The 25,450-nt window shown below is 50.0% G+C and overlaps 1 protein-coding gene across 3 annotated transcripts in view; it reads right to left on the bottom strand.

Moving 5' to 3' along the window:
- The window catches only part of RAD54L2 (RAD54 like 2), a 56,768-nt gene that overhangs the window by 18,976 nt on the left and 12,342 nt on the right, over positions 1-25,450 (bottom strand). For 2 of the 3 annotated variants that reach the window (XM_082768039.1, XM_082768037.1), the window contains exons 2-4: positions 22,737-22,946; positions 2,295-2,493; positions 514-653 (exon numbers count right to left, since the gene is read on the bottom strand). In XM_082768039.1, the coding sequence (XP_082624165.1) occupies positions 514-653; positions 2,295-2,493; positions 22,737-22,890 (493 nt within the window). In that variant the 5' untranslated portion in view covers positions 22,891-22,946. Of the gene's footprint in view, positions 1-513; positions 654-2,294; positions 2,494-11,381; positions 11,515-11,649; positions 12,011-22,736; positions 22,947-25,450 lie in introns of those variants that run through there. The other variant, XM_082768038.1, reaches the window with a different exon arrangement.

Here is a 25,450-nt window from a genome sequence, read left to right as displayed (position 1 = left end):
GCCTTTAAACTAAAAGACGGGAGATTTAGATTAGATATAAGGAAGAAATTCTTTACTCAGAGGGTGGTGAGGCACTGGAACAGGCTGCCCAGAAAAACTGTGGATGCCCCGTCCCTGGAAGTGTTTGAGGCCAGGCTGGATGGGGTTTTGGGCAGCCTGAGTCAATGGGAGGCATCCTTGCCCATCACAGGGGGGTTGGAATTAGATGGTCTTTAAGGTCCCTTCCAACCCAAACCATTCTGTGATTCCAGCATCCTGCTCACACACAATTAACTGGTCAAAATGTCTCCAACAGAAGTTTCCTGGCACCTTCCACCATACAGCCACACCATTTTGATGCAGAACAAGCTCAGAAGTGGAACTGGCTGCACTACTGAGCCATAAGTTGTTCCAAATGATCATTTCAAGAATTTACACTTGCAAGTGCAAGCGCAGCACTGGCAGACTAACTCCTTCTTCAATCAGCTCCTACCCTTAAAAATCTTGCTTCAGGTGGCATTTGCCACTGCTTACCAGGAAGAAACTCTAGGGGTACGGTTGGGATAGTGGCTGGGTAATCCTTCCGCTGCTGCTCTAGCCGCTTCCTTCTCTCCAACTCTTCCTGCTGGGCTGCTTTTGTCACGGCTTCGAGTTGGTCCTCACGCAACAGCTTTCTGAATGCACAAGCAAACAGAGAAATACATCTTGGTTACACTTACAGTCCTTCAAAATAACACCCACCAAAACAACAAAAAAACTTGAAGGGCTGTACAGCTGGCTTAAAAGACGACTGACAAGCTCCAGGTAATTTGTCAGCTACAGAGACTATGAACATCATAGAGCCAAAAGCTACAGACAAATTTCACATCTTTTTCAAGACCGTGCTTCCCAGCTACGGGCATCACTACTACCATTCAAGGAAAAGACACAAGTTTGACAAGGAAAATAATGAAAGGAGGAAAAAAGTGCATGGATAAGTATATACTTGAGTTAGGTTACCAGAGACTAGTTCTATCTGGCAGGATGTTATTTATTGCCATAGAGTTTATAAATAGAAAAGGCACAAAGTCATGCAAAGAAGACATGTGAGGAGAAAAGAGCTAAGCCCAGAGAAGCTGTGGATGCCCCTTCCCTGGAGGTGTTCAAGGCCAGGTTGGGTGAGGCCCTGAGCAACCTGATCTAGTGGGTGACGTCCCTGCCCATGCTAGGGGGGCTGGAACTAGATGGTCTTTAAGGTCCCTTCCAGCCCGAGCAGTTCTATGATTCTGTGAAAAAGCATCAGTTTCCCCCCAGAGTCCTCACCCTGATTTTCACCTGCCTCAGTGTTTTCAGGAACTAGGACCTCTCATAGCTTTAGCACAATTCTTTCAAAGGCTGTTCTCAAAGCAGCTTACTTTCACAGGTCATTTCCATACATCTGAAAGTTGCTTTTCCTTTTTTTCCAGTTTCACTGTTTCAGATTTGCAGCCCTGGAAATGAAGGCTCTTTTGCCAGAAGAGAGGCACAATACAAGCAGTGGTAAAACCCAGTTCCCTTAAGCCAGCCTTTCAATCCAGCCAAGCCTACACTGAAGGGACAATCTCCTCCATCCTAACAACGTCTCAGACCCCAAGGCTCACTCAACACTCACTCCTCCAACTTGAAGAAAGTCCATCAAGTGCCCAAGCTGAAATATGAGCCAAAGACTACCAGTGCCTTACATACCATGAAAATGAGCCGCCTGCTGCCTCAAGAGTCCCTGCTCTAAGCCTTTTAGATCTTCTTGAACAAACTTTCATGGTGAATTACTACCTTAGGAGCCATCCCAGAATGTATGTGGTGACTTGCACAATCAATTTCTACTTCTCAAAATTCAGAAGGAATTAATTTCCAGCAATTCATTTGCCAGCCACAGCACGAGCATTCCTGGGAACAAGTACCCAGGACAGAGGAAAGGGCTGTATTTTAGGCTCTCTGCAATACGATCCTCATCAGCAGAGAGCACATACACACATCTGAAACTCGCTATTTACTTAAGACATCTAACTGAAAAATTGCACCATCATTATTAAACAGCAGCAAATACACATTTTTTGAAACATATTCCATAACCAAATAATTTACCCTTCTGAAAATACCAAACAAGTCTGCACCCACATGCGGCACTCCAGACTGAGAACAGACTACTCCCACTGGTGAGATCCAAAGGTTTTGGAAAAGAAAAGCCATCTGCTTTGCCAAGAGCAGCAAAATGTAGCTTAGAAGAAAAGCCTACAGGCTCCCTTTCTACTCAAAACGCTACATAGTTCCCTACCGCTTTCTGTCCTGATGCTTACCTTATGTTCCTCCGCATGTGAGAGGGTTTCTGAGCCCTCTTCTTTTTGGTGTCCTCAGAGGCCAGGCTCTTGTGCTGGTTCTGCAAGAGTTGCTCTGCCCGCTCACTCTGAGATGAGGTAGTTGAAGTCGAGCGCTGCCATTCTCCATCCTCCGCCTGCTCAACATGGTCACTGCTGAACACGGCTTCTTGGGGTTGGTCTGCAAAGACAAGGAGGTCACAACGTGAGGAGAACTGTCACTGCCTTCTACGTGAGCATTCATCAGGATTTAAGCTGAATGGGAACCCACTTGGGTGAAAACCGGGGTCCCTTCTGTGTCAGAGTGTCAGTAAGTTCTGCACCAAAGGACCTGTTTCCAGCAAAAGCCAAGACTACACTAACAGTCCAAAAGTGTCCTTACAAGAAAAATGGGCAAGATTAATTAGTCCACACAGAGCACTTGCTGACCTAAGTGCCCATTATTTTCTTTCAGGGACCAGATGAGCTCCCACTGAAAAAAACAGAAGACAAAGCAACTCAGATCTCTTTGTTTCCCAACATTTAGGTGGGGCAGAAATTTCCATTCATATGGCACCTTTGGGACCATCTTCCAAGCTAACTGAACCCAGCATTCAAGGGGTTATCTGGTTCAAGCCCTGGGTCACAGCCCAGCAGGCAGTTCAAAGCTTTTACCACCACACTCCACTCTCAGGATTTAAACGCTACCTTCTGGCGAGCTTTTTAAAAAAAGAAAAAGTGACAATTCTCTTCCTGTTTTATAAAGCACACTTCTCTTTCCCTGACTTCTCCTATTTTCAGGCTTGCATTAACAGTTGACTTCAGTCTTAAAGCGCCATGTGAAATGACACCTTGTTCCGTGTGCCACTTCAACAGGCTGCCAGTGACCAAGCTAATGCTTGCAGAGCACAGAAATGTTTCTGTTTGAAAGCTTCCCTTGAAGTAAACTGTTTCTGACAATCCTCGTAATAGCTCCTTTGAAGCATCTTGTCCCCTTGTGTCTGACAGAGAACCTCGTCTCACAGGCAGCTTTCTTGCTCGCAGTACGTCTGTGAGCTAATGGCTGCAATGAACTGACACTTAGACAGAACTTTGAAGAAAAAAGGGAAAGAAGACCTCAGCGCAGAAAAATGCAGCAGAGGAAGAAGTAATGCTGAACCAACAAGCTCCGTATTGTGATGCTGTGGGATCCGGAGACAAAAACTATCCCTTCTGCAAGAGGCGAGAGCTGAAGTGAAAAGGATGCTTCTGCAAAGCGCTCCGCAGGCACCTCTACGGCCCCCCAGAAACGCGCCTGTTCCAATGAACCTTACCACTAACATCACCTCTCGAATTTGTGGTGACAAGAACGAGATCCACCGTGGTCAAAAAGCACCAGCTTGGCAGCTCCCCCTCCACACGTCCCACAGGCCCTGCCCCAGCGCTGGCTTGGCACCCGCTCGGAGCCCAGCTGGGACGTCTGGGCTCGCCTCTCCCTGGGCCAAAGCCAGCAGGAGCAGCTCAAATGTTTGTGTGAGTGTCAGTACCAGCAAGTCCTCCGCGTGCTAGGAAAGCAGGGAGCCCAGCTTTCGTGAGGACACGGAGCTCACGATGAGAGGAGAGAAGTTGTGTTGGGCGTGAAGACGGGAGGCAGAGGCATCGCAGCCCCAGCCAGGGCACCTCTCCTACCGCCGCCATCTTGGGACCCTCCTGGAGGCAGCAGCTCAGGCACCGAGCACCACGCTCCCTCTCAGGCTGTGCTGGGAACAAACCCAGTTTCCGAGGCTTCCCAGACAAGAGCTGTGCTATGTGAGCTGCAGACACCCTGTGGTCACATTACCTGCAATTCCTCAGCGCCCTTTCCTTCCCCTGCCCCCCCCCCCATCCCTTCTGCCTCACGGTTATGCAACCAGATCAAAAGATCGGATGAAATAGGGCAAAGGGAAGCAGGGAGGCTGTGCACATGATCGCATTCTCCGGGATGAGTCATTAAACCAGCGACAGTCCCAGAGACAACCGCTGCCACGGTCACACTGCTGCCACCTCACCCAGGCCCGGGGGCCCTTGCCGAGGCAGGGGGAGCACCAAGGCGGCTTTGGCTGGGAGACGGAGGCTCCCCACACCCTGGCAGTTGCCCACATCACCTCCTCTGGCAGCGACTGCCACCCGTGCCATGCACAAAGGGTGTCTTTGGGACAGGGGCAAGGCCAGAAAACCCCAGGGGCTCGGCAGCCCAGAGGCAAGGCCACTGCGTGCCTCCTCCGTATGTTGTCATGTCTGTCAGCCAAACTCTGCACACGCCCATCCCACCTCTGCATTTCGCCTTTTTTCCTCTTATTCACTTGCAATGCAGACTCCGGTCAGCGTACACACAGCTGGACCTGGCTTTTTGTTTTATTTGTTTTGTTTTTACAAGGTAATTCTCAACCGAAGCCTAAAATCTGGTGCCAAACCTGTGTCGTCCTGGGTGCAGACCCTCACTCACCGCAGCCCTGCAAAGGCAGGTCCCGGGGCGGGGGGCACACAGCCACATTCAGCCCCGTTCCCAGCATGTGGGCATTTGGGCACCGAGATCTCTTCTTCACCAGCAACACCCCTGAACGTCCTGCAGTGGGCTTCAGCACAGCTGGGACCCACAAGAGAACAGAACCACGTTCAGAAACCACAGCTGCTCCCAAACTGCTGGACGAGGAACAGGTTTGCTCCTCGGGATGGATGGAGCACGGGAAGGGCCTCGCTGAACAGGTCTCATCAGGTGATCGAGTGGAGTAATTCCTGCCCCTGCTCTGCCAAGCCTCCCTCTACAACAGAGATGCAATTAGGGTTTTGTAACAGGAGCTCAATGCGCTACTCCGACGTGGCTACACAGATAGCTTCCTGCACAATGCTACAACTCACCGGCCGTGCTTGCACACTGACTTTCTGCAAGGAAGAGTCGTGACAGCTCCGTGCACCTCCTCCTTGCATAATATTTTCAGGCTTCACGTACAAGAGCATGGCACCGGCCTGCAGGACAGTCTCCAACATCTTTGGGTCAGCACTGACTTGCTCCCACCACATACTGCCTGCTCTGCAAGGGGGCTCAGGTCACTGCCAAGCATCCTGGAGCATCAGGTACTTTTTTTTTTTGAGGAACGAGGTTTCTGTAAGGAACCCGAGTCCTCTCCTGACACCGAGGTGTGCGAGAAGCAGGCATGTATCTGCGTCCAGCATCCATACTCCGTGGCAAGCCTCAGTAAGGCCAGGTATCAACGCACACAGGTGTAAATATCCACAGGGCTGGGGCCAGTCAGACCTCACCAGGAGCACAGAAAATGCCACGCAGGGTGAGACCCAAGGGCTCCCAACCTGAGGCTGCTGCACCGCCCCCTTGGCATACACCACCGCCGAGTAAGACAATTACTTCTTTACCACCCCATCTCTGGCTAGCCCATGCAGCTCCCCAGAAGTTCGCCCTCCTCCTGGGAAGTCAGCGTCCTGCCAGCACAACCCTGGGAAGGCACACCACTGCGAACCAGCCCCTTGTTTGACTTTAAAATCATTTTATTACAGGAATTCACGGTACTAAATAGCACTGCGTTGCTGAGCCTTAGTTCCTACCCTGAGGACAGAGCTGTGCATGCGTGGCGAGGCCGGAGGCTGCGTGCAGAGCAGAGGGAGGTCAATGCTTGCTTTGGGAGCAGCCTGCTGTCCATGTGAAGAGCAAGGAGCAGTTGTACGCTGGTGCAGGCATTCTAGGAACTTACTGAGCACTGCTGCAGCCGGCCCTGAGCATGAATGGGAGGAGTGCTGAGGGATGGGACACGACAGCCTCGCTGCACAGCTCCAGCTGCAGCTTGCAGTCGCTGACACACTGAACCACGGCAGTGCCAAGGGCCACAGGGGTGGCTCCACGGAGCCAGCCTGACTGCCAAGGCACTGCCGTGCTGGGAGATGTCTCTGGGGTTAGCTGGTGTTTTCCCCGCGCGCTGGGCACTGGAGGGGAGTGGAGGTGATGCCGGTGCTCGGCTGCAGCACAGCGGTCATCTCGGAGGCTGGCAGCAGTGTCCTGGCTCATCCCGTCCTCAGCTGAAGCGGAAAATAAATGAAGAGTTTTCAGAATATTCTCTGTATGCAACCGGCGCGGCTGCTGTGCGGGTGCCACGCAAGAAGGGAGGAGAGGTGGCTGCACAGAGCACCTCTCCCAGAGGCAGCACGATGGAAACGCTTCCAGGACGCTGGTTGGAAGCAGGAAACTCCTTGTGAAGCGCTCCTTGTGAAACCGCTCAAGGACAGTGCAGGGGGGAAGCCCAGGCTGCCTTCCTTGAGGCCCTACCTGCTGTAACACCCACTGCAGCCAAAAAAAAGCCCTCCTGGGGCCCAGCACACACCAACACCCACTCCCTTCCTCCTGAAGCCCCAGGAAAGCCGCCCCTCAGCAGGACACAGCTCCGCAGGAGGCTCGGGGCTGTGCCACCTCCTGCAGCCGCTCTCGGGGCAGCTAATTAGCAGCAAGACTTTGTTCTCCCGGGGAAAATAATTGCGCTCGGTCTTCGGCAGCGGCAGGACGCCCCTCCCAGCCACAACTGCTTAACAAAGCACTAATTATGTAAGCATTATATAAGCCGGCACACCTACCCCCCCCTGCGCCAGCAGCACCTGCTCGGCCCCTCCAGCTGAACGCCCCTCGGTCCTCTCCCAGCGAGCGGACCGAGAGCCAGCACCCAGCCTCTGGGCTGCAGCAGTTTGGTGCGTGCTGTGCTGCTCCGGGTGCCACCCGGGGCTGTCCTCCTCTTACCAGGGCTGAGGATGAGGGGAGATGCTGGTCCCCGTGGGGCAGGCAGCCCACAGCCCCGCTCTGGCCCCTTTGGACTGCAGGGAACCGCTGCTGGGGAGGGGTGGGCTTGCTCCCACCACCACCCTCCGCAGCTGGCTGTGATGTTGGTGTCCTGCTGAGTCACTGCTGCACGGCTCCACGGACACGAGTGGAGTTTTGTGCCTGGCCCCAGTGCTGCTCCGTTCCCAGAAGTGTCCCCTGGCACCACACGTCAGCTCCTGCTGGGGCTGGGGCTCAGCTGCCGGGGGTCTGTCACTTGTTCCCGTTGCTACCTAGGCACAGACTGTCACGTTGGGATGACAAGCAGCACTGCTGCAAGTTCAAATAGCACATCTTGCACTGCTCTGGGTGTCTGTAACGTGCTCCGGGTTGGGGGTTCAGGAACTCCATCCACACACTGCAGGGCAGAGGCTGCCTTGAACCCCGGCCCAGGACTGGGGGATAGAGGGGGAAGGTGCAAACTGAGCTCTGAAGCAAACACCAGCACAGAAAACAGAGGGAGCCCAACCAAAAAGCACACAGACCCCAAACACATCCTTAAGCTCCTTTTAGGCAGGGAGTAAGCCCCAGTCAATGGAAGAATTTAAAAGATAAGGCAGCGCTGCCCCTCTTTTTTTTTTTTTTTTTTTTCCCTCTTTTGGTGGCCTTTCAATATATCTGTTTACAGCCAGCTCGTGCTGCAGAACGAAACTCCTTTCCCAGCCCGAGGGAATCCTTGGCCAGCAAAAGTGAAGAGCAGGGGAAAGAAAGAAGCAACCCGAAAACCAAAGGGAGAGAAACCAGCTGAGAAGCGCTGAGAGGCGGAATGGAACCTCCCGCAGCCGGCCCTGGTGACAGACAATCCATCTTCTGACTCCCGGGTTATGCAAGCAGAACCAGGCCCCAGACACCCAGCAGCTCTCGTTCCGGCCGCATACGCCGAGCCCCGGGTTACATAAACCCCGAGCAGCACTTACACAACGCCGGCTGCCCCAGCCCGGCACCGCGGGGCAAAGGCTGCCAGTGGCCCCGGAGCTCCGCGCGCCCCTGGCCAGCTCCGCTGAGCTCCCAGGAGGGATGCGGGGTTTCAGGGGGCTGTGGGATTTCGGAGGGATGCTCTCCTAGGGTTGGAGAAATGCAGGGCATCTCCTGCCTCGCATCCCTGTCCCTGGTAGGTAATCGGAGTTACTTTTCCCCAATAAAAGTCCTCGAGCCTAAAACGCCGCCTCCTCGGGAGCCCTCCCTCTCTCAGGCATTAGGCAGGGCAGGGAAACAAAGCCAGCAAATGCTCCCAGTAAGGCAGCAAGTGAAGCAGGGATGGGTTACATTTGTCCTTTGCACGACGGGGGGTGTATGGGAGGGCAACTGAGTTACATAAATCTAACGCACGGGAGCCAGGAAGTGTCTCAGGCTCCAGTGCTGGAAAGCGTTCAACAAGCTGCGTGAAGGAGCGAGCTGAAACCTCCCCGTGCTGCTTATCCCAGTTAACCAGTAACCCAGGGCACAGATCTGCCAGCCAGGTTAAAAAATAAATAAAATACAATCAATAACCACAGACATCTAGGCAGCAAGAAACTGGATTTATCCCTCAGACCTTACTTGTTTTCAGAACAGTTCAAAACTTCTTCAGAAAACAGAATAAAACTTTTTTTTTTTTTTTTTTTTTTTCCCCTGTGAAGGTGGACAAACACCGATTTAGGTAACAAAGCTAATTTCTCCCCCACACTCACATTCAGAAAATAGATGCAAACCGGGGGCTTGCCAAGCTCCCGGCACAGTGGCTGGGGCCAGCTGCTCCCAGTACCCTTCTTAGGCACACATTTCTGGGACTGAGGAAAGAGGACGAGCAAGGGAGCGAGCGCTCTGCATTATGCAACGCTTACATAAGCATTAGTTTACTCTAGGTAGCTGGGAGTTGTGGTATTAGCTTTATACCAGGATACCCTCAAAGCAAGGAGAAATAAGAGAGGGGATTACTGCTGCCACACGCTCCAAGGCCACCAAAATGGCAAACAAGCGTGGAGCAGGAGCTGCCAAACTTTCATCTTTGCCCCAAGGCCTCGCCACAGCTTCATTCAGGAGCTGGGAAGAGGGAGGGGAGAGAAGACACCCGAGCTGTGCTCATAACTTACAGGAGCTGCGTGAGACATCATCTCAGCACAACGCAGCCCCTCGTGTCTGTGCACCGCTTTGTTCTTGCTCACAGCAATGGTGTACGGGAGGGGAGGCTCCCAAAAACTCTGACCTGGTGCTGGCACTCCGCCTCGGGGCAGGGAGGTCACGACCAGGACGCACTCCACACACCGACCTCTCAACCACCAGCAGGGCCGTTTTGCAGAGAGGGAAACTACAGCAAAGAGCTGGGGTAGACAGCAGTGCTGAGCAGCTCCCGAGCTGTCGGCTCCCTCGTCTGTGCTCTGTCCTCTCCTGAAATAGAATTTCCTACTCGGGAAACAAAACAAACTTGTCTATTGCTTGGAGAACCGTAGCAGCGCAGGACTTCAGCTGCGTTGGCCTTTGCTGCTTCAGTTCCTAAAAATTCCCCCGAAATTGCTTTGAGGGCTTTGTTTAATGAGGGAGGCATCACTTGGGAGAAAAATGCAACTTGTTGAGTTGGAGCCTGTGTGGCACCGCATTCCACTGGCACCTCTCCCGCCAAGCGTAGCCAAAAAAAGTGACCGAGAGCACTGGAGAAAGCTAATAAGCCCAGGGTGAAACACCACCAGCAAAGAACGAGCTGTTTCTATCTAGCTTTTCTTTTCAAAACACCGGCGCTGCTTCGTGCGCTGCCCAAGCGGTTTGCCAAAGAGCTGCCAAGCTGCTCAGGGCCAGGAGACCTTCACAAATCCAGGGCGCAGTGTCACAAGGGCACCCCCATCCAAAGCAGGCAACACCCCAAAAAGCTAAGCTCATTACACCCTGGAAAAAAAAAAAAAAAAAAAAAGCAACAAACACCAGTTCCTTGGTAAGTTTGCTGAGATTACAGCCAAGTGACCCACAGGTGCCCTGCTCTGAACACCCCAGCAGTGTCCTGGCCCCCAGGGGGAGAACTCCTGACCAGTGCAGTGCTGTGTGAGGATGAGCTCATTCGCATCTCGGGCTCTGATGTCTGTCCAAATGACCCCAAATAGCTTTCCATACAAAAAAAATATCGGAAGGCCTCTAGCCGGGCGTTCTCCCTCCGCCTACGTGACCTACAGCCCCATTTCCAGCAGCACCTGCCCCTCCTGTCCTCTTTACGCCTGTTACCTGCTGGGTCACACGCACCATTTGTATCACCCAGATTCCTCGTTTATCCACACATTTGGCAGTGCAATTCCTCTCCTCTCAGTTCACACTCTCCCAGAACTAGTTTCTTTGTCCTGCCACCACAACCAGAGATAAGGAAGTGAGAAAAAGGGATCTTTGCCAGAATTCACCTCTCCACTAAGGGACAACAAACAGTGCGTGGCTCATTTCTGTAAAAGCTCCCCTGTAATACACTGGAACTGCTGGGGACCACTTCTGAGCAGCCTACGGCCTCACAGCATGAGCTTTGGAGGTAGAAGCCCCACGAGCAAGGCTGAAGAGCTTGGCTTCTGCAAGTAGCTGACCTCCAAGGAACAAGGTAAATGACAAGCACAGGAAGTTCTTCAAGTCCAAAGAAAGTTTCTTCTCCAACACACAGCAACCAACCAAAGAGGCAGCCACCCCCACACCGTGGCTGGGGTTTGACCAGCATCTTCTGTTTAATGGGAGGGCAGAAAAAAAGAGTCAAGTGGCTCCCGGTCTATTTGGCACCTGCTGTGGAAGGAGCACCCAGAGCTCTGCCTAGCGCCTGGCCAGCGGCTCAGCAAGCACTTCACTGGCACCAGAGGAGCTTAGGAGCTTACAGCTCTTCTCAAGGGGGCTGCTGGGGAAAAAAGGCACACGGAGTTGAAGGGGATGGAGGAGAGGACACTGGATATGTTACTGATATTAACAACTACCTCCCCTCTTGCTAAAAAGTTGTGCGTTACAATATGACAGCAGCAAAACCAGTGACAGACAGACCCAGGGCGTCACAACACTGAAGTCTTCACAATTAAAAGCACAAAGAAAGTAAGTTTCTTTCTCGTATCCCCTCCTTAAAATCAGCGAGCACTGCAAGACCCTGAAAATCCACCCATTGCCATCACAGCGTGGTGGTTAGGAAACAAAAACCTGAGCCCCAGCTCCTGAGGCACGCTGCCAGCCATCCCATGGGGTGCTCCAGCACAGGGGGGTGGCACAAGGAGCCCCGCAGGGAAGCGGGAGGGATGAGGAAGCAGAAGGAGAACGAAACACCTGCATCCTACCTGGGAACTGCTGGGACTCATCCAGGAGTAACATGCTGCTCCGGGCACAGCCTTCTGCCCGCACCTCTGCCCTGGTGCTTGTTCAACGTGGCCGTGTGCTCCCGGCCCTCCCGGTATACTCCAGGCTCAGGGTCTGGAGGAAAAGTTTCCAGTGGCTCCCAACAAGTCGGTATCTCTGCCCGCAGCCTGGTGAGCACTAAACCGCCCTCGCAGGCAGGAAATGCCTCCTGAGAAAACAGTCCTGGCTCCTTAAGGTTTCCGAAAATACCTTTGGTGAGGAGCTCCCGGTGCGCGAACCCACTCAGCCGGCGCGCTGGCAATCGGCGTGCACCTATCTGCCCCGAACTCGGCGGAGACGGAGCACGGTCACCGTTACATAACTGGTTAAATACGCCTCGTGTTGGGTCTAAATAAAAAAAACTGCCGCTCTGCCCTCCCTGGAGGAGGCAAACGCCCTGCCCCAGGTGGCTGCTGCTCCACCAGGGACTGGCAGTGCCCGGCGTGGCTCCGGGAGGCGATGCCGCGGCACCCTCAGTGCGCCCAGGGAGCGGGGCGCAGAGGGGAGGGTGCGCGCGGGGGGCGCCTGGCTCCTCTCCCCCGGCTGGAGCGGCGGAGCTGCGCGCCGTCGGGATCGGGTCCCATTCATGCAGCCCGCCAGCCAGCTCAACTAGTGGCAGGGAGGGAGGCTGAGAATAAAATGAAACTCCTTACATAACCAGCCAGGCTCCGGCGGGGCCCCAAGCAAGGGGAATCCCAACAGACAACAGGACGGCCGGGGATCGCCGCCGCGCCTCCGGGCTTCACCATGCCGCCCAAAGGAAAAGGAGCACGGCCTTCTGGCTTTGGGAACAACCTGAGGATCTGCGGGTTTGCGAAGTGTCTGCACGAAGCCTGCCAGCTCGCAAGAAACCGGGACAGCTGAGCCCGAAACCTGAGCGGTTTGAACTCGTTTGCGCAATAATAAGCAAAAGAGCATCGCAACCCTGGGCTCCTACATCAGCGACTGCCGCGTGCCTGCAGGAGGCTCTGAGCACAGCACGAGGACCCCAGGTGACATCTCTAAGTTTTTAAGGAAATAAGCATGTGGAATTTGTGGAGCACAAGCTTATTCGGAGCTTCCTGCCCACCACCTGTCTGCACCAGAAGGCCAAGTACAGGAGGAAAGGAGCGCTTAGAGCTGGGGTTGAGCCCCTAAGGGCTGGAGGTGCCCCTAGGGGCTGGAGGTCCTGTCTGGCCTCCTTCAGTGCCACAGGGACTTCATCCTCACCTGCCACCCCTCACAGGGGAACCCCATCAGTAACAGACAGCAAATCTGGGCTGAGGGGCACGCGGTGAGAGCAGCTGGGTCTTTGCGAGCATCTCTCTGCAGACAAAGGCAGCTCTTTGCTTGGAAGAGGCAACAAGCTGGAGGGGGAGAAAACGAGCACGGGCGCAACCAGCCCCAAGCTGCTGTGTGCAGGCAGCCCTGGCACAGCCCCGCGGAGCTGCGGGATGGAGCAGAGCGATGTGCAGCACTCCTGCTGGCCCCTGGCAATCGGCACGGCTCTTACAAGGACCGTGTTCATCAAGGGGCGAGAGAGGGATGAATATGTTAAAAGTATGCGGCCAAGGACCTCACAGCAGGCCTTATAAGGGCTCGGTAGGGTTGGAACAAGCCACCAAGCGTGACCTCAGCATCTGACCCAGCAGATTTCTGAAACTGGGAAGCAAGATTTAAAGACAAGCATTTGTGTCAATACAGCTGGGTGCTTTCCAAGGCTTGTTACAGCAGCCAAGCACGAGGAAAATGGAAGTTGATCGCATCAGAGACAACACACACCTGCCCTTTTCCACAGAGGAATAAGAAGTCACTTTCCTTTCCCTTAGGGTGCAAACCAGAGAGGGACTGTGCTGCTCGCAGCAGCCTCGCTGGTGAGGCCACCACTGTCACCACCACAGGTACATGCTCACACATCCGCAGTCTGGGTCTGCCAGAAATGGCCCGTTTATAAAAATGATCTCCTCCTGGAAGGTGAGCTTGTTATCAATAAGCCCATTCACTGAACAGTGTTTCTGTGAGACCAGGAGGGATGAGCTCCCTCCCAGACACCTCACCCAGCTTCAGTCCCGGCTATCCCAAACGCAGGCGAGGTCTTGGTGAGGCACAGGGACTGCACCAGGGGCTTGTCAGCAAACCCCTACAGCCTGAGAGGTTCCCGAGTCAGCGACGCAGCACACTCCCCTGCTCCAATCACTCTAAAATTTGTATTTTCCATAGAACGCCAAGATAAAGGCACTTCAGAGCATGGCTCTTATCCACCTGACAAGCCAACAGCAGCACCCCTGAGCACTAGAAAATCACGAGGCCTAAAACTCACACCTAAATCTGCCTACACACGGGAAGCTGGATCTGAAAGCTCCTCCTGGCACTAACTCCTCGTATGGCAGGGAATGGGAGATTTTTGTTTATATCCATATAAATCTTGGTTTATTCTGTTTGCTACCTAAGCCTGTTCTTCACAAGGACCCCAAAATCGTAAGGAGGGCAGAGCAGTTGCACATAACTTCACAACAACCTAACCCTGAACTGTACAGTGATGAACCAGGGTGTGCTGCGAATGATAAAACATGCCCTGCTTCAGCCTCAGCACCCAGACGCTCCAGGGCTGTTTAACTGTACTGAATTTCAATGTCCTGAAGCAAAACAGCTGTTAAAATAGTCACATCTTATCAGAGCCAGGGGATTTATATCAGATATTTATCAACAGGTTAGTCAGAAAGTCCACTGAGCTACAATCCCAGCACGTGTGTTTTTCAGTTATATCCTTCAAGAAGCTGTTTTGAATCTCCTCCTACAGCTTGCTACGTTGCTGCTGCCACCACGAGGTATTTGTGCATTGCAAAAGGGTGATTTTGTACAACTTTAACTCCGTTCCGGTTTCATGTAAGTGCAAAGCTGACAAACACAAGCTAAAAGTACACAAGTGTCATTTAAGGAGTGCTTTTAATAGTTCACGTACTTAAATTACAAAATTTGTTTGGACGGAATTAAACTAGAAATTGCTGTTCACCTAGCCCCAAAAGACTTTTATCTTGCAGCCTTCTCCTGTCTCATTCCTGTCTTCACATTAGCAAGTGAAAATAATGTCTTTGTATTCTTAATTTTTTTTTTCCAGACTTACTCATTAAGCTGCATGCTGAAGAAAACACGAATAAGATGTTTTCAACATCTGTAGCACAAACTGCTGCTGTTAGAAACAGGCAGTGCATCAAAATAAAATTTGAGGTGTTAACTTGGGTATAAAAACAGGTGTTGTATCAAAAACTTTGATCTAAATGATGAACTCTGGTTCATCACTCATAAAAGTTCATTTCTGCAGTTTTCTATAGAGCCTAGCGCAACAATTTAAAGTACCAAATTAAGCAAGTAACCAATGTGGTGCTGTGTTTCAGAGGCTGAAGAACAGCTGTAAATTAACTGAAACAGTTCCCAAATCTGCTGCTGCTTGGCCACAAATACTCTATTTTTACAGCAGCCAGTTACATGCATTTTATTTAACCAGTCACCAAACCAGCACAATGCCAGATAAATTAAGAAAAAATGAAAATGAGCCCTTGCATAGCTTAAACTCAAATTCAGAACAGAAGTGTTTCGTTCTGCCTGGTACATCTGAAAACAAAAGGGGGCACTGCATGAAATGTAAAGCAGAGAATTGTGACTTTGGCTTCACCACGGCTTCATCAGGCAACCTTGGCAAAGCAACTTTGCCACTCCTTACCTGTTCAGGAGGGAAAACACCACCTTACAAATTCACTAATTAGCTTCCTTGTGATTTCATTATGGTTTCGCAAGTTGCCGGTGGAATACTGTAGCTGTTAGCAATGAGTAGGTGGGGCGCAGAGCTGAAAACAGCACGGGGAAGAAGGGACAAAACCTGCCCAGGAAGTGAGCCTGACTGTCCTCTGTCAGAGATTCCCGGGCTCCTTTGTGATAAAGAGAAATTTATCTTTAAAAGGCAGGTTTCTGGCCTGGGACAAATCCATACACACACTGCAGAGCCACAGCCACAGCCTTTTTTCTTTAGTCACCCAGAAGGATTTCGGGGTTGTATCGTGACTTATGTGATAGGTTGAAGGGGAGGAAGAAGGAGAGGGGGGAAGAAAGCGTGGCGAGCCGTAACAGCGCATCACCTCGGGAGCTCGGCCATCGCTGTGCCAGCCAGCGGGTGTGAAAGCAGCAGAGCTCCGGCGTCATCGCCTCCTTTTAAAGCAGCTGAGCGAGTCGTTTCTGGACTTACACAACACTTCCACGCCACCAGACTTCGTGCCACGCTCTCAGGAGAGGAAGCTGCTGGCAAAGCCTGGGAGGGAGGCAGTCGGGGACGTTTTGGCACTTCCCTAGCTTAGGATGAATGGAGGAGATGGGGAAAGGGTTGGGGCTTTTGGGCAGCGCGAGGCTGGGCAGCTGAAACACTGTCAGTCTGCAATGCCCTGCAGAGCAGCAGCAGCGCTCAGCATCCTTCCTCCTGCAACCACACCTCACCTGAGGTGGGTAACACGAGATCGGGATAAAACGCCTTGTGCTCCAGACAGCCCCCGACACAACCCCACGTTTCTTCTGAAGGACAGACCATGCCGCATAAAACCCACGGGCAAAGCATGCAGCCTGCTGGAACAAAGACTTCCAGAGAAATCGAGGGAGCTTTTGCCCATTCAGGAGTGGCAAACCTTCCTCCTGCAGGTTCAGCATCTTTCTGTGTTACTTACCAAGCGGTAGCACCCAGCCTCCTTTCGCTTTTGCTACTAATTTTGTTTTTGTATTTTATTCAGTGGGCACAGAGGACAGCCAGCCCCTACCTTTCTGGCTCTTAGGAAATCAACACAGCTCTGAAGTTTAAGATTTGCAGAGGCACAGAATGTATGTTTAACAGACACAAAGCTACTGCAGATGCTCCTGCCCTTTCCAGGGAGTGAGAAAGCATTAAAAATAACCACAGCTTCTTAGCTACAGTAACCCACCTCAGAAATGCATTACACACCTGCAGTTAAATGCAAGTTGGCTGCCTCGAGGTTATCCCACAACCTACACCCTTACAGTGAAACCTTTAAGTGCTCTGATCCGTAAGGATTGTTGTTATCAGACACTACATGAAAATTCCCCAAGGTTTAGACACAGACCAATATGCAAGGTTAATTCATAAGCAAATTCTTCTGTATGCGGTGATTATTTCTGCACCTCTACAAAATCACACATCCCATCCTGCCTGCACTCAACTATTAGCTTGGAAGACAGTCTACAACACAGTCACTACCAGCATAAAAGTCTTCCTGCTAATTCAAAACCAGCAGAGTGCACAGCGGTACAGGGAAGTTCAGGTTTGGTTTCCCAGGCTTGCAGCAGCCCTGAGCTTTGTCGAGGCAGCCAACTTGCTGCTGAGGTTTGCTTCCCTGAGCGTGCAGCCTGCTGGCTTCCTCAGAAATAACGTGGGAGGACTCTAGAGGGAGCTGCATCCAGACACAAGTAACTGAAATAAGAGTCAAGACAAAGTCCATCAGAAGGAAAAAAACAAAACAGGAAGATGTCAGTCACTGCTCCCACATCCCCAATCCATCCTGCATTCTGCAACTGTGAACGTGTAGGTTAAATCACAGGATTATTACTTACTGGCACCCATCACTGGCATACATACACCCAGTACAGCCAGGTTTAAGTTAAAAAAATTCCTTTTTATTAAGAATCATCTCCAGTGCTTTTTTAGAGGCAACTCCTGACTTTGTTTGCTCCCCCCTACCCTCCCCACAAGCCTTTTTGTGGACTCCCCCACTTGCAGCCCCCGAGCAGAGCTGCCTTTCCATGCCGAGCTCACACCAACAGGTCCACGCCTCCCCTTACCCCTGCCACCAGCTGCTGGCTAAACAGCAAGGGTGAAGAGACCAAAGCAAGCGTATCGCCGGGTCTGACTGCAAGCAAGAAACAATCACATCCACTGTGCTCGTGTCCTGCAGCAGATGGAAGCATTTCATTAAAAAGGGTTCAGAAGTAGAAGGGAAAAGACTTCAGGTTGCTGGGACTGATCTCCTGTACCAGTCACTTCAAGTAAAATTGCAGGTAAATTACTTCCTAGCTGCAGCTCCCCTTTGCCTTTTTTTTTTCCCCTCCTCCTCCTGCAGCACAGGCCATTCTAAATTTGGATACGAAATGGTTTAAAACAGGATATCATTTAGCAGCATGTTATTCAGGAGACTGTCTCCACACACTTCCTCTGCCTCTCAGTTTCATAAAAGTCAGTATGACATGACCTCATTTATGAGAACAACTTCAGAGGAGCCAAAGCTTAAGTAAATGAGTAGAGGATCCTGTTAAACGAACAGATTTATACCAAAGACTCTCCCTTCTGTAAGGACAGCAGCTTGCTCCATTTCCAACCCCACACATTCAGCTGGGGAGTGCCCCCCAGCACCACAACTTTGTTGTTCCAGCACTGTCTTGGGGGAGGAGAAAAGATGGAAGTGGAAGCACCTGAATGAAGCTCTCCTAAAAGGAGGCAGCTCTAGGATGCATTCAGGGACCCTTCCAACAAGGCCATGCACTTCCAGACTGCAGGCAGGAGAAGGGGAGAATATTAATCCACACTTCCACATCACTTTAGACAAATACTTTCCAGTAATTTCTTGTGACCGCGGTGTTAACTACTTATTTTTTTCCCCCTCAGGTTAGGGAAGAAAATTTTCCAGCTACCTACAACTCAATTTCCCATGCAATGTGACCGTACTGCTCACTACACACACTGTGATGAGCTACAAAGAGCCACAAGGGAACATCACATCGAACAAAGTCCATTCTCGCTATGATCTCACAGCAACTTTTCCCCCAACCACTATGCAAAAAATTATAAGCAAAGCTGATCCAGCAGCACCACTTCAACCAGAAAGTCATTCCTTTAGCAAGAGCCCAAAGAGAGCAGAGATCCTCACAGATCTGCCCCACCAGCTCCATCTGGAGTGAAGTACTGCTGCGGTGTTTGGGAAGCTCCGAGCCACAACTACAAGCAGCGTGCTCGAGTTCAACCAAAAAGCAGCCACAGAAAGGTGTTCTGCGACACGCTGCACAAGCGAGAGGTGCTCCTACTTGAAACTAGTGTGTTATGCGTATAACTGGGGTTATTCAAGATCACAGGCAGCGATGAGCATGGTTTGTGAGAGGCTTGGGTGAAGAGGAAGGCCTCTCCCCTCCCTGACCTCCTGCACCATCTGCTTCCTCTGGTCTCCCCTGAAAAGGAGCTGAGTCTTGATGCTGGTGCCTTCGCCCTGCAAAGAAGCTGCACTGCAATAGAAAAACCAGCAGCTGCGAGCCCTTCCACTCCCTCGGGACCTGCAGCTCTGTACTGCCAACACAACCGTGCCCCCTTCGCATCCGTAAGACCCCCATGCAGACCAGTTTGGTTTGCAGCAGTAGTCTCTAGCATGCTGTTCCTGGCTATCCCCCGGTCCAGTACAAGTGCATATTAAGAAGTGCAGTGATAGGGTTGTAACAGAAAGCTGTCCACTGCTGTGCTCCAGAAGTACCGATTTCAATCCCTATCTGTTGCTCCTACCCCCTCGTCATGCAAACACAGACAGGAGCCTGAGCACAGTGTCTGACTGCCTGCTTACGGCACCTTTCAGACACCTGAAACAATCAGCTCTTAACACTTTCCCCTGAAATATACTTTTAAAAAAAATGTGTTAACCCATATTCTCAGAGGCAAGAGAACAAGCAACTTGCTATGGCTATTAATAGCAGAATGACAGCAACATGTATGAGTAAGAGACAATGATCTCCAGACACTTCAATCAGAACGATCCAAAGATATACAGAAAAAATGAAAAAAACAAAAAAAAAAAAAAAAAACAACAAAAAAAAAAACAGAGCATTACAGTAGGACCTGTTCAAACACTCCATTTTTCCTTGGGAAAGCTTTGAGGTATGATTTCAAATGCAGGGACCGTTCATCTGCAAAATCCATATCGGAGGTTTGTTTCCTCTTTGCTCAGATTAGCTTTTATTCCGATGGCGTGCTGCACAGCCCTGAGCAACTGCCAGGATCAGAGTTGTAAGAATCCTTTATCTCTACAGTCATGACTACACCACGCTTGTAGCAAAAAGGATTTGGGGAGTTCAAGTTCTTCACAGTCGTGCACTGCTATCACAAAATCAGACACGATTACACCCGGGCTGCTGCCCAGAAGCGATGCGAGCAGATGCTGCGGGCAGGGATGCCAAGGCTGGGAAGGGGAAGCCTCTGGCTGTGCCTACAGCACGCTGCTAGGACGGGTGTGCAACCCGGCACCCACCGGGAAGGAGATGCAGGCATCACGGTCGGTATGTCCTGGGTGAAGTGCACTGGAGAAAGGACTGAAACTCTAAGTGCTCCTGCACATGGCGCTATGGCTCATTAACTGCCCAGCACTGCAGAAACGAACAAAGGATGCAAGCTGTATAGTTATTAACTCCTGCTTATTCAGAAGCATTCAGGAAACTAGCCCACATGCTCTTCTTCCCCTCAGAGGCAGGGTTTAGTAACTGCTTTCATCAAGTAAGCTTGCACAGTAAGAGTCCTAGCTACCTTCTAAATCATCTCCGTAACAGCCCATACTAACCTCAAACAAAACTTAAGGTTCTGAGCAGAATTGAGGAAAAAAATCCATTAAAACTGAAGATGACCCTCAATACGGAAAAATACAAAGAACTCAGCAAATTCTGAAACAAGTCACTGCATGAATTCCCCACACAACACATCAAAAGGACCGGAGCAGGCTGAACGTACAGAGAGCAAGTCACCGCTGAGCCTGAGACCGGCCTACCCACCACCAACAGGTGGGGACGTTACATTCACCTTGGATGGTTCTTCAGTGATCCGAATCACCACCAGAACACAGAAAACCTACTTCCATAAAATAAAGTCACTATTTTGTAAGAAAACTATAAAAAGGTTAGTTTTATTGTTATCAATACAATTCAAAAACAAGTAATCATTTTCAGCCTGGGGATTTTCAGCCTGTTGCCCTTCCAAGGAAGGAACTGTGAAAGATTATTAATCTTTTAAATCTTTTACTGCTAGAAATTAATCTTTTACATCTTTTACTGTTTTCCCATTACGGGGGAAGGATCCCTCCAGGATCCCTGACGGAACATCTTCAGGATAACCACAATACTAGGAGGGGAGATGGGCACAGCTGGGAACGGGGAGCACAAAGTTCCAGCAGAGAACCAAGCTTTTTAAAAGCTCTGTAGTAAAACCATGAGAGCTCTTCCTTCCTGCTTGTGAATGAAAAGTAAGCATTCTGAAGAGGAGTTTTATGAATGAGGGTCATCTACAAAGAGACAGGACTATAAATATTACTTGGACAAAGCAACATGGAATTACAGAACTGTCTAGGTTGGAAATGACCTTGAGGCCCAGCCTTCAACCTGACCCACCAATTCCACCACTAAACCATGTCCCTTAGTGCCACATCCACAAAATGATCCTCTTCTGCCCGCAGTTAGCCATATTCATAAGCCAAATAACAGTGGACTGATTTTATATTAAATCTAAGGCAAAACAGACGCCAAGTAACATCCGAGTCACTCCACAGCAGTGAAGGAAAAGCAGAGTGCACCCTTCCACAGCAAGCAATATTCTCACAGCTAGGCACACGGAAGGCATCCTGATCTTCTGCTGAGCAGAATTAAAGCTGAAAATCTGAAGCTTCAGAGAAATCCTCGCTTGGCTCACACTGTGTGAGAAAGTCTTCTCTTGTACCTAATAACTACAAAACCATTGTTAACTACATGTAAATTCTTTTCACTCCTGATTTCCTACATTCATTAAAATTTGTTTTTAATTAGTCTCTGAAGAAATACAAAGCATAAGCATGCTTCTAGTGTTTTAAGAAAAAATTAAACTACTGTCGTTACTGGTTAGCAATGTTCTGAGATACAGACATTAATTCAGTTTGCTTGGAAAGAATGATCCCGAGGAACAGGGTGAGTATTCAGCCACAACAACACCGATGTAGATGATTAAAAGCATAGGCCTCTGATAAAATAGCCACAGGAAGTGACCCACTTGGACACAAAACAGAGCCACTCCTCCCTGTTAATAGAAGTTTTTCTAAAACGTCATGGTTCTTAAGGCTCTGCTGAGTACAGGTTCCTGTGAACAAAGGGACAAGGTCAGTCTGAGCAATCTGCAGCCCAGGAACTCATTTCTTAACCAAACACTGCCATTCCCACTACTTTCTCGTGAGATAAAGTCATGTGAATAGAATCAGAGGAATAAGATTTGTATAAACATTTTCTAAGCATTTTAAATCAAAACAGCATCTTCAAGCAGCAAGTGGCTGAAAGAATAAAAAACAGAACTTAAGGACAAGGTACTTTGAAACCAAAAATACCTTAAGAACTGGAAGAAGACAGTGTAGAATGTGTTAAATACAGGTACATCTAAGAAAAGGAGATCTATTCTCAGTAGGCTGAAGTAGGTGCATTCAAAAATCTGTATGCTCTGAGGTTATTAAAAAAATCACAATTTCTAAGGAAGCAAATACAGTGACATCTCTACAGGGTTGGGCTGTAGTTTAATGACACAAGGAGTTTGATGACAAAAGTGGCACCCAACAGCCATGCACTGCTATGTGCCCTCCAACATCACCCCTTCTTGTGGGCAAAAGGCATTTCTAGGACCATGCTATGAAGCAGAACAGTTACCTAACCTTGCTTGAACAGAACCTGCAGAGCAGAGCTCCACAAACAGCTATATTGGTCCTGACTGAAGAGGTGAGGGGGGCACTTATAACTGGGTGAGGACAGAAGGTGACAGCTCACTTAGTCAGCACTGCCACCTTTTGTATTGTAAAGGAACCCTGCACTCTGTCAGAAAAGAACAATTCCCTTTTTCTAAAAGGAATTATTTTAAGGGAGCAATCGTTGCCCACAGAATCCATTGAAATGTTTGCCCATTGGCAAGCCAATGATGTAAATATACTTAATTTCACAATATCCTTTTAATAATAGAGATAATTGTAAATTGATTTATTTGCTTCTGCAAATTTCAGCAATTTATTTGCTTCTGTATGTAATTGCTTCCCTAGAATCTGTAGCTATTTTATAAACGCTATACTCCTTACAGGTTACACTTGTGGTTTGTTTACACTATGGACTTTTTTTTTGGCCAGAAGTCCAGAAGTCCTACATTAAATCCCTTTTTAAACTAAACAGCCACATAAGCTGTTTAAACAGCCACTTCTCCCTACCAATCTCTGGACCCTAACCTTTACACCGTCACTCACCAAAATTTGTAACGACATTTTTGTCTAACAACTGCATGCACAGACTCCACCCCATTCACTTACCACTCTCATCAAGTAAGTCTTCCTCGTCGTCCCCATCGTTGTCCTCCTCCATCGCTGCCTCCTCTTCATCTTCCTCCTCCTCCTCTTCCATATCCTCCTGCTCCAAGTCCGGGTCCAGGTCCGGATCACTCCCTGAGATTGACTCGTCCGACATGATTCCCAGTGGTGCTCCTCGTGCATTACCTGCTCATGGTCTGCTGTGAGGCAGCCCTGCAACGGAGAGCAAGGAGGTACATAAGGAGCCCAGCAAATCCCAACCTTTGAGCACCAAGGCCCAAGATCATAGCACTGTTACTACATCTAAAAGCATGGATCTACTGCCAGCCTTAAGTAACATTTATAGCAGACTTTGCACAAAACCCTGTGTAGAAAACGGATGCCGTAAGCATGGTACTGTGATAATAAAGGTCCCCCTTTCTAGAAAAAATATGAGAACCACCAAATTAGCTAATTCAAAAAAGCACCTCTTTGTATCCTTGACACGTACACAGCGGGAGGACTCAGTATAAATACCTTATGGGAACAATTTCACTACCATCCAATTGTGAAGCACAAGAAAGAGACGAGAAAGAAGACAAGAAAGAGACAAGAAAGACTTTGGTTGCCCTGGCCCTATCTGGTCACTCCTCTTCCATGCAAGAATTATCATGAGGAGGCTGTGCAGGATGGATGAAAAGAAATACACTCAAAGTATAATAAAGAAGGCTTGATCTTGAGGAATGTAAAGCAGAGGGCATATTAAAAAACAAGAATTATGGCCCACTCATCCCCTAAAATGAAGAAAACACTCCCTCCAGCCATTCTTTTTCCATTGCCCCCTACTTACACCATATCTTAAGTGTAAGCTATAAAATGCCTGGGAACTAAATGGCTTTAAGAAAAGATTCCTAAGCAGCTGAGGCAGCATACACATCCACAAATTCCAAGAAGTGGAAAAAAGTCATTTTTCAATTGTGTTTCAGAAGGATTCATAAGAGTTTGGAAACTCCAAGGTTAAAGACAACCGAAGTCTCCTGGAGCAGGGCTGACAATCTCCCTGTCAGGAATGCTGAATTATTCCAGCTGAAGTCATCAGCTCCTGCTTTGCACCTCTCAGCTTCTCGATAACATCGAGAAGTGTCTGTGAGAAAGCAGAAGGGAAGAAAATAAACGCAAGGGAAGGACAGGTGGTGGAGTTCAGGTAGGTTCAGGTTGGAATAGGAAGCTTTTCACCACTAGGTCCTGGTAGCACTTCGCCGCCATGCAGAGACAACTCAAGCCCTCGCACTCTTACATGTGGCATCCAGAACAAGTTGGCTTCGCCAAGCAGATGGGAGAAACGGCCAAACTCTGCATGAGCTCAGGTGGAGCCGTGCCAGTTCACACAAGCTGAGTGAATCCATTCAGCTCGTGCTCTGCTGGGGGACAGGCACTGAGCCCTGCTGGGGACAGGCACTGAGCCCTGCCACAGCCGACTTCTGACACCTGGTGCCTCCAGGCCAGGGCTGCAGACACAAAAGGGACCACAAGTTCTCTCAACTCTGTGCATACCTCAGAACAGGAGCTTATTTTTGCTTTCAAACAGCTACAACGTCCACTTCCAGCAGATACGGAGCCCTAAGGAAATCAGCCAACATTTTACTCCTAGAAATAGCCAGGCTGTACTCAGACTCGTAACCCTGAAGCTGCACACATCTTCCTGCGGTTCAGGGGGTGGTGAGCAGCGCGACCTTCCTAGCTTTCTGCTGCTCATCTGGGATTTCACGGGGATTTGTTTATTTCTCTGTTGACCACACTGTGCTAAGAAGGCACGTAGCATCCTCTCTGCCAGAAACTGCACCAACAGAACCGTATTAAAAAAGTTACAGGCTTCACTATCCTAGGAAGTCAGCACCAACCAAAACCAGTGAAGACATACAAACACTACTGGAAGAAATGAATTAAGGTTTCTTAAGCAAATGGGAAAAGCAGAAGTGCTGTAATGCCAGTAACCATTCTGAAGTACAACACAATCGAGCTTCTTACATCAGGATTCTTCTGTTTCATTGTTGCAGAACCTTAAAAAACTTTCATGGGAAAGGATATGGGTCCTTGCATTCCCATAAATAACATCACACCCAGCAGAGAGCAGCTATCCAGTACAGAAATGCTCTAACATGAGATTTATTTTTCTTTTAAGCAGTACGTACATGTTTTTAAAACCTAGATTTTGAAACCTTTTCAGCAGCCCTAGCCATATGCAGAAGAGTCAAACAGAGGCATTCGAGGAGCCATAAGGGCTCCAGAAGCCTGGTAGGTGCAGAGATGCCCAATTCCCTGCCATGTAACTGTCTGCCTGTCCTCCTCCCATCCTCATCCTCGGCTCTGGCAGCTCTGCAGCCACCCACCACACCAGCCACCCACCACGGGAGCTGCACATCTGCGGAGGCTCGCACCCTGCCTGGCGGCAGCAGGGCACACCGGGCAGGTATTACACAGCCTGGAGACTGCCCTCGTTTCTCACGCAGACCTGACCCACTTTGGGGCTTGCACAAGGGGAATTACATCACCCAGCCAGCCTGGAGCTGCCTCTCCTGTTTTAGGGCTGAGTTACTCCAGCCTGCCCCATCCCCTGGCTTTGGGAACACAGGCATGCCGTGCTCTGCATATAATCGCTGTAGGAAGGGCACTGTCCAAGAGGTGAACAGATCCCCTTCACCTGATCGAAGTCACCACTCGTCCAGACTTTCTGGCTG

The sequence above is a fragment of the Aythya marila genome, assembly GCF_965140915.1.
Source record: "Aythya marila genome assembly, chromosome: 10".
NCBI classification, from domain to species: Eukaryota; Metazoa; Chordata; class Aves; order Anseriformes; family Anatidae; genus Aythya; species Aythya marila.
Note: the sequence above shows the minus strand (reverse complement) of the source record. Positions and strands in the feature narration are given on the sequence as shown.